At 42.1% G+C, this 9,803-nt stretch overlaps 1 protein-coding gene across 1 annotated transcript in view; it reads left to right on the plus strand.

Annotated features, from left to right (window-relative positions):
* LOC111868700 (protein pellino) overlaps positions 1–9,803 on the plus strand; it is a gene marked incomplete in the record, with an annotated part of 136,552 nt that overhangs the window by 85,015 nt on the left and 41,734 nt on the right. Inside the window, 1 exon segment of the mRNA XM_033753139.1 lies at positions 6,529–6,723. Within this exon segment, the coding sequence (XP_033609030.1) occupies positions 6,529–6,723 (195 nt within the window).

The following is a 9,803-nucleotide window of genomic DNA, read 5'->3' on the forward strand; positions in this document are numbered from 1 at the left end:
GGGGGGGGGGGGGAAGAGAGATAATTTCACGGAAATTTGTTAGTTGTTAGTGAATGGCTGTTGATAGCAGCGACGAATCATACAGTTTGTTAATATATCTGTGGGTATTCTATTATATTACGCTTGTTCCGTCTAACGCAACTCAAAGAATGTATAATATTCAATTTGTTTTATTAATATCACAACATGTTTCGACTATTTTATCTGATCATCATCAGGTGAATACAACTTTTTATCAGATACTCTTTTGAATTGCAAACCATCTTACATGGGCCCATATTTACAATATCTGGTGTATGACAGTATTAGCATTCGTCAGTATTACATATTGAATTATTAAAATTGTAAAATGTATATAGATATATTAATAGAACAGTTCTGGGGTGAATCTTTGAATCAAAGATTAAAGATATTTATGGGTATTGCGTGTTCTAAAACCGTAAGCTGAATTTGGCCACGTTTAATCACTTGATAATTGGTAATTCCGGAGGAAATAAACGCGAAACTGCCACACAGCGAGCCTACAGTCATTCTTGCGAAGGATGGTAAACATTTATTTACATCTAATAGTTTATAAAGCTCTTGGACGTTCAGGAGTATTGCATGACCGAAGTTTCTTTCGAACTGTTAACTTTCACAGTTTGTGAGAAATAGCGTTATCAATAATTCATTTGACTTCCTGCTTCGGTTGTATAAAGACAATTATATCATTGCGTTCCATTATTGTCCAGACATGCTAAAAATCGATCAGGTCAGTGACTCCCCCCATGGAGTACCCTATCACGTGTAGATACTTTCCAGGTCATTGGTCTGTTCCTTTTGGACTTCGTTCAGTTCCAAAGAGCATTTCTATCGACTGTCTGTCGAGCATTTATTTAATCAGAACAATAAACAGAGCACTTGGTACAAGCATGCCAAATGTCGCCTCCGCTTGTACGTTCTTCAAGAACTGAAAAGGAGCACGATTATAGTCAAAATTCTCTTCTGTTTGAATTTTTGGACGTTTGAAGTATTATCACATAGGAAGTACTAATGTGAACATACCGTATTTACGCATGTATAGGCCGCGTGCGTGTATAGGCCGCAGCACAATTTTCAGACAGAAATTATAGAAAAAATAATTTTCTTGAAATATTATTTCAGGAGTAGAAATTATTCCGAAATTTGGCAACGTTAATTTTTTTAAAATGAAGTGTGATTTCGAATATAAGCCGCACCCCAGTTTTCCTCTTGAATTTTTAGCAAAAAATGTGCGGCCTATACATGCGTAAATACGGTACTTTTCGTGTTGTCCGTCTCCGGCCTTGTGTATTCCTATCTGTTCCACGGCCATGTGAAGGAAATAAAACGTATATTTTGTAAATATGATTGCAAGTGAGTTATGTGTAGATTTTGCCGCGCCATAGCTCAAGCGGTTAGTCACTGGCTTCCCACCGCGGCGGCCCGGGTTCGATCCCAGGACTGGTCAAGTGGAATTTGTGGTAGACAAAGTTGCGCTGGGGCGGGTTTTCTCCGAGTACTTCTGTTTCCCTTGCCAATCTTCTTTCCACCAAATTCTCCATCATCATAATCACCCGGGGCAAGCTACGATAGGCCAATCAGTAGCCACCGTGCCGAGTGGACCCAGTTGAACTCCACCCCCCACTAAGCAAATTAAAAAAATATGTAGATTTCATGGTCACTGCTCAGATTTAACTAACATAGGCCCATGTCAGATTCTTTTTGAAGTTATAAAGCTATTAATAAAATATGTTAAAACTCGCGATTTTTAAGAATTGTTTTTTAAATCACAGACTTCACGCTCTCCCGGCTCTTAAATTTTGAAGGGCATAATATAATGAACTCCTTACCTAAAATGTCTACTGGCAGGTAACGTGACGCTGGCTCGAAATGTCCGTTTAATGACGATTGTTCCAGCCTTTACTGTTTCGGCTTATCGACGTGACAGTGCAGTGGAGTTATGTAGTTATGGAGCTGTGGATTAATGGGATTATGTAGGCTGAAAACTGAAGCCGTGATACCATAGTGATGTCTCGACTGTTTGTTAGTATAGACAACATTATACAGTACGTGTACACGAAGCAGCATGGCACTTGAAATAGTAATCATGCAGCCTCTGTTATTGTGTTAGGCACTGGGGGTTATGGGAAGCCCTCTCTCTAACATTGTCTATGCCGATGTCTCGAACATTCGCAACCACAGTTGCTGTACTGCTTGTTATTACTGTTCTTCCATCAACTTCATAGTGTAAAGGTAGACTTTCCTCCTTTTCGACATACCATCATGATAGTACTTCTTTTTCGAATTAGTATTGCACCAACATCTTGGGGCGCCGGGATAGCGCAGTCGGTATAGGGACTCTCTACGGTCTGGACGACCGAGGGGTCGGAGTTCGAGTTCCGAGGGGTCAAGAAATTTCTTCACGTCGTCCAGACCGGCTCTTGGGCTCACCCAGCCTCCTATCCAATGGGTACCGGGAGCTCTTTTCCCGAAGGTAAAGCGGCCGGACCGTGAAGCTGACCACTCACCTGCATCTAGTGCCGGGTTCAAGAAAATGTGGATCTATACATCCACTCCCCCCACGCCTTCATGGCATAGTGTTTAAGTAGTTGAGCTCAGGGACAACTTTACCTTTTTGCTGTACCAATATGTCACTCCGTTCTTCCGCACCGAGACCTCGAATGCCTGATTTCAGTGCGAAGTGGGGTGTATTTTGCCGGGTTTCAACATCAGTCGATATGGCAGAAAGCTGACTGCAAGCTGTCATGTTTTGTAATGAAAAATATCAGTTACCTGTTCCCAAGAATCCGAAAATTGTTTGCGCTCATTCCTAATTTATTATCCAACTACAGGTACCGTAAAATCTGGGAGTGAGGCTGGAAATGCGCTTCCATTATTGGCTTTTAGTTCTCCATGGAGTTGGCTATTACTAAGCTGGTTTCGAAAAGCGTGCAAAGATTATTCGAGAAAGAAGGGGTGGCGTAATTGTTTTTATGGTCCTTTTTGGCAGACAATTATCCTTATTTTCAAAAGCTTCTCCCCACTCTCTGTATATATATAAACTGTGTGTGTGTGTGTACGCACGCTTGCACTCCTCGCCAAACAGAATAATCAAGTCAAGGAGGATGAGATGGGCAGGGCATATAACACGAATTGGGAGAATAGTAATGTATATAGGATATTAGTGTGAAAGCGAGAAGGAAAGAGACCACTAGAAAGACTTAGACTTTAGTAGGATAATATTGAAATGAATCTTAAAGAGATAGAATGGGGTGATATTCACTGGATCAATCTGGCTGAGGAAAGGGACCAGTGGAGGGTTCTTGTGAGCACGGTTATAAACCTTGCGGTTCCATAAAATGCTGGGAAGTTCTTGAGTAGCTGCACAATTGGAGATTTCTCAAGGAGGGCTCAGCTTCGTGAAGTTAGTTTAGTTAGTGCGTGCGTGTGGGATACTTATGCTGACGTAAATACATTCTGTATTTGTGGTCATGATGTAAAGAGATCGTTCTGTAGAAATGCACTGCACCTTGAGGAGGAGGATGTCGGGGGGAGGGGGGTTAATGCTGACAAGAGCATTTTAAGGTTTCCCTCGACTTTTTCATTGTCACCTGTGAATTAACGTGCTTTGCATAAGGCATTGACCATTTATGTATGTTGAATTCTCGTTTAAGAAGCCATGCTGTGTGTCACAGGTAATTTAATTTCTGTGAATATAGCACGAGGTAGTGTCCTATGAGCGTGCTACTGCTAGAGTATCGCATTATTGTTACTGCAGTCATCCAGTATTTGTTTATGAATATGTTTTTCATTCTCCGGAACATTTTATTTGTATTTTTTGTTTTATTTCTGGAATCTGAAAGTGGATTCCTTCATTTCTAGAGATACATCTTTCAGTTATTCAATCGTGTTGTGTTTCAGAGACTTTGGGCAAAATTTGTTTAGACTTTATGAAAAGTTTTTGTAACAGGTGGAAAAATTGTCGTACGATAATTCGTCTTGCTTGTCACGCGTCTGAAATTCCTTCTATTTCGTAAGTGACATGCTAGTTTGTTCCGAAAAATATTCAACTAGAAACTGTAAAACCGAGCAGGTTGGTGTAGTGATAACGCTCAAGGCTTCTAAACGGGATGTGCTTAGTTAAAATCTCGGCCCGGAATCCTGCTTTCCTGCCTCAGGTCTTCGTATTCTGAGCTGGTAAATGCAGAAATGGTGTAGCGATTGGATCACTACGGCTTCTTTCCAAATACATTTCAATTAATTATTCACGGGCCTTACCATTCGACATTTATAGCCTGAGGTACTGACAAACAAGCAAAACAAACTGCGTGGCTTTAGTCCGCAAGCGAATTATACCGACCGAGCGACCGCCGCTTGTTAGCGAAGTTAGTGCCGACTTAAGCGGATAGAGGATGTCGCGAGTTCAGCGCAACGAATCCCTATGGTCGTTAATTTCGATTTTCAAGACCGGAGCCGTTACTTTTCCAATCAAGTAGCTCCCCAATTATCCTCACGAGGCTGAGTGGACCCCGTTCCAGACCCACTACTTCTCAGAAAATCTGGTAGCACCGGTAATCAAACCTGGGCCTCTGGATCTGTAGCCAGCAACTCTGACCACTAGACCACAGACACGGTCCCTGGGGTACTGACAGCATCGTAAAATAAACTACAGAGAACGAGAGTCGTAAATATATCTCCAAACCAATAGAAAATTACTGTAGATTTTAAGAGGAGTAAATACTTAACATCCGTAATTTCTGCCATTTCGCCACGATTTATAGCCCCGAAGGTTCAACAAAGAATATGGACTGCCATGAGCCTGAAATCTCGTAAAATGCTTTTACTGCTCTTTTACTCGATATTTGTGTCGAAATGAAACTAGTAGCCCCCAACCGGAAGCGCGCTGTCGCTGGATTGCAATCGGCATGTGACAGGAGCGTGTGTCGTTGCAGGAAAAAATACACCGCGCGAGTCTTTTGCCTTAAGATTAACCTATATGCATAGCTTCTGATATGCTCCCGCAAAGAGAAGCATCCCCGTTTGGTCATATCAGTGAGTTACAATTATGTCCTTTTCTCAAGGTTGCAGACGCCTCACTGCTTTCTGACTTAGTGCAACCCCGCATTCCTGCCAAGATTATGCCCTCGTAAATGACAGCAGAAACTCCAGAACTCGAATTTTTCAAGGGAAAATTGTGCACCCATGTATCTCATGTCAGACAAAGAAGCACAATGGTACATAAACATCTAATGTTTGTGACATACAAGTTCCCGCGAGGGATCAGTGTAGTTTAGGGTATTCCTATATCCACATTCGTTCAGGCTCGCCATGCATCTTACGGAATTTCAACGAAAATAGCGAAACTTAACCGTAAATTAACTTTATTTTGTCCATGTGGTAGTTTTACGGCACGTAAAAGAACCTCATGTCTCAAGGGGATCTCTGAGCCAAATTCAGGACATTTCCCGCCCAACAGTAGTCTCTAACGCCTCTGGTAGATGGGGGAAGCATCGAGATACCGCTGAGCCAGTAGAGGCCGAGCTCGCTGGCTGAGTCGGGACTGATGGTACGCACCAGTACCGGTAGGGTATAGAGACTGGTAGAATATCACAGGGGGACGCACAATGGACCAATATCTGGTCTAAGTGCATGGGGAAAGCCACCCTCTACAATAACAACAACAACAACTTTATTTTGTGCGCGTCGCGTTTCAGTGAAAATTTGTAAAAATGCTTCAATTAGCGTCGCCTTGCCTGTGCGGATGTTGCAACTTGAGAACCGCTGAACTTATTTTCATGAAATGTGATATTTGGAGGCGGGCAGTTGCTGAAATTTGTCGTCACTCCAGTTTTATCAGACAACAGACACGTGAAGAACTACTAGCGTTTCAGTGCTTATCTGAAAACTGTTTCAAACATAAGCTGTAGGCACCCATTTATTCCAGTTGCATTTTTGCCGAAATATTGCCATTTTCGAGACACCGGAGGAATTTGTAGACTGTTTAAAGGCAATAACAGAGCCAACATGCCAGAATTCTTATGTTATGCCTAAATTTCCTAACTTACCGGTATTTATTATAAACATTACGTTCTTTTTCAATTTCTATCCGTTTCTTACAGGTACACCAGACTCAGTTTCGGAGATTATTTAGCGTTCAACGACTGCGAGAAAGTTTTATTAATCATGAACTGTTCACGGACAGGAGAGAACCGTAGTATCCTTTTTGGAAATACTGTACCTTATCTTTGGCCTCATAAATAACTTCGGCTTTTCCCCAGACATAAACGTGGCCGGAGCGTGAAGCTATCAATCATAATCTATTCCAGAGGTTAAAAAGTGACAGCCCACCATAGCTTGGTTCTAACTTTTTTTTCCTCCTTCATATGAAATAATGCGACTGTTTACCCAATTTTCACGAAAACGCGACTTGGTGATTTCTTTTTAACTTTTCATATGTGGATACAAGGGAATTCATGTTTTAGGACATGTATGCCTGACATTATTCCTCTTTGTCTTCATCCTTTGCAGATCGGTCGATCGTCGGAGTCGCCCATCGACTTCGTTGTGATGGACACGATTCCAGGAGACAAGACAGGGGAGAGCAAGGTGCTGCAGAGTACGATATCGCGGTTCGCGTGTCGCATCCTTTGTGACCGCTCGAACCCGCGAGTAGCAAAGATCTTTGCCGCCGGTTTCGACTCTTCGCGCAACATATTCCTTGGGGTGAGTGCGAGCTATGCTTTACTACATGACATGTTCATAGTTGAAGGGACTGGTGCAAAGAATACCTTCATCTTCATTACCTTGTAGTTAACTTAATAAATTAAATCGATTTATGCTGAAACTGAATCCATGCATGAAAATAGCTATTTTCATTCAGAAAACGTCCGATATGATCTACTAAATAAAATAAAAAACATTTTCAGATCTTTATATGATATCAGTGTTGCACCAAATCGTATATTCTCACAAACATTGTACTGAAGTGTTCATAGAATCTAAAATGTCACAGTTATTGAGGATTATTGTAAAATTTGATCCCCTACAGGCTCTTCTCGATGTGTATGACCTAATTTGTACATCCTTAAGAGTCGAGTACAATTGAAGCCGATTGCACGATTCGTCAGTACAAATACTCATTACAGTCCCAGCGTGGCCTTTGTCATAAGTGAGACTTTGAAAAGCTACTGACACACAGGCCTGCTCTGACAAAACAAGATCTGCATATAGAATTGTATAATATGTGTTATAACGATGCTTGAAGTGTTATTTTCATCATCGCATTAATGCTGCTACATGGCAACTGCCCTCCCATGTTCCATGTGGGTAAGGTTTCGTAATAACATGCGCCCGTAATCAACCTTGTTTGTGTCGTTGGTGAGACTTGGTTGCAGTGGGGAACGTGGCAATGACTGCTACATGTTCCTGTGCAGGACAGGAATTCGCCCTCTTATCACACACTTCAGGCTACTGACGTCAATTTGACGAATTCCGAGAAATACCGCGGCATTTTATGATACTTGGTGGCATCCGGAGTTCGATTCCTGGCAGGGCCCCAGAGGTTCGTCTCCTCTCCACAACTTCCGGACGCGTCCAGAACAGCTCTGTCGCCGGGGCATAAAACTCTCTCTCTCACCTCCGTCAAGTGCCGAGGTTAACATCACACGGAGCTATGACGTGGTGCGAAGGGTTAAATACGGGTGCAGTCTTTGCTTTTTGGTTTGTCAGCACGGCATGGCGTGTCCTCAGGGGACAGATGGAGGTAAAGGACTCCAAGTATCGGGGGGTAGCTGCGAAATTATTACAAGTAGTCGCGGGTAGGTCACAAGAGGGGACGCCCTCCAGCCTGAGGGTTGGGCCAGAGCCTAATCATAAAATATTAGCATGTTACGAATTGTTACACAGGCCGTAGGACTTGGATTGATTCTCTGAAACGATATGTGGAGCGGAAACTGGGCATGAGCGTTGCTGCTGGGAATATTAGGAATCTCTCTTTTGGTTAGGTCCCTCTTGCCACATTGGAAAGTTTTCTTACCACCCCATCGATGGCTAGGGCTCCAAAGTGCTCCCCACCCCCTCCATTCCAACTCCTTTTAACCGCGAGATATCCCGCAGTGCGGTCACATATTCCAGAGCATTCGTTCACATAATTAACTTCATGTAGTGTAGTTATCATGAGAAACTGATGGTGTATAAGCTGCTCAAGTTCACCGCCTTTTGCGGGACCTGATGTTTTGTTATCATATTAACCTTTTAAAGCCTAATGGTTACTATATGCACGACCTGGTTTAACATACTAGGATTCTGCATTCTGCCCACACAGTGTGTTTGTGTGTTCCGTATAGTTCTCACAATAAGCATTGGATATTTCCCAAAACAGCATTAACCTGTTGGGCTTTGTAGCGGAGACACAATGTGTTTCCTGTGAGGTACGGACTGAATTTATATATTTAGTTTGGAAGAAATTCGGTCTTTAAAGGGTTAATAAGAGCTTACCCTCCCTCAGATAAAAATTGTGTGTGTTTGTGTGTTGCGGTGTATGGCATACTTGTACATGGTTGGCATTTCTACAGTGAGTTAAAAATTTGGGTAGAGGAATGAATGACTTTTCATCCACAGCAGTGAACAGCGAACTGAAGGAAGCGACATTCTCCGGAGAATCCGACCTCGTCTGGCGTGATTTGATTTGCATTCGTACATTTCCGACATCTTTCTCCCCCGTCGTCTCTCAGGACATAAATTCTGTTTACAGTACGTTTATCCTTCTTCCTTGCTGCAAATACCAAACAGAAATTCTTATCTCTTGTTATGTTACATATTACATTCATGTGCCTCATCACGGTACAAGCAACAATATGAACACTGCGTGACCAAACAAGTTGACAACGTAATATCTTAAATCCTACACTCATGGCCTAACTAGTATGTCAGTACGTGATCCGAAATATAAATCACATCGGCCGACCTTGTACATGCAGTAAACAACGTGCAACTTACTTTGCAAGTGAACTTCAGACTTGTCCACGGCCTATCATGAAAGCAAGATGGAAGTTTGTGTTTGTTTTCCATCTACAGAGGATTAATAAGAAGGGCAAATAAAATTATGACTCGTATTTTTTTTTTGTTTATGTCTGCTACATGTACCCATGTCAAGCTCTATCTTGTCCTATGAGTAGAAGTTACTGCACTAATTAGTAATAATAGTAAGCTGTTTGTCTATGCTGATGATGTGAATCTCCTGGGTGATAATATAGACACCATAGAGAATAACACACAAACTTTAATTGGCGCTAGTAAGAAGGTTGGTTTAGAAGTAAATACAGAAAAATAAGTATATGTTGCTGTCTCTCACAAGAATGCAGGACGGAATCACAGCTCAGATATGTGGGAACGACTATATAAATCAGAACCTGGTTCAGGAGGAAATTAAGAGGAGATTGAACTCGGGCAGTGCTTGCTACCGTTCAGTCCAGAACCTTTTGTCTTCTCGTCTGCTGGCTAAAAACATAAATGTTAGAATGTAAAAGGCTATAATTTTTTCTGTGTGAAACGTGGTATCTGACATTGAGGGAAGAACGCAGACTGAGGGTGTTTGAGAACAGGGTGTTGAGGAGAATATTTGGACCGAAGAGAGATGAAATGACGAGAGGTTGGAGAACACTGCATGATGAGGAGCTTAATATATTGTACTCTTCTCCAAGTATAATTAGAATGATCAAGTCAAGGATGATGGGATGGTCGGGACATGTAGCACGAATGGGGGAGGCGAGGAATGCATATAGGATATTGGTAGGAAAGCCAGA

Source organism: Cryptotermes secundus, unplaced genomic scaffold (genome assembly GCF_002891405.2).
Source record: "Cryptotermes secundus unplaced genomic scaffold, Csec_1.0 scaffold1184, whole genome shotgun sequence".
Taxonomy (NCBI): domain Eukaryota; kingdom Metazoa; phylum Arthropoda; class Insecta; order Blattodea; family Kalotermitidae; genus Cryptotermes; species Cryptotermes secundus.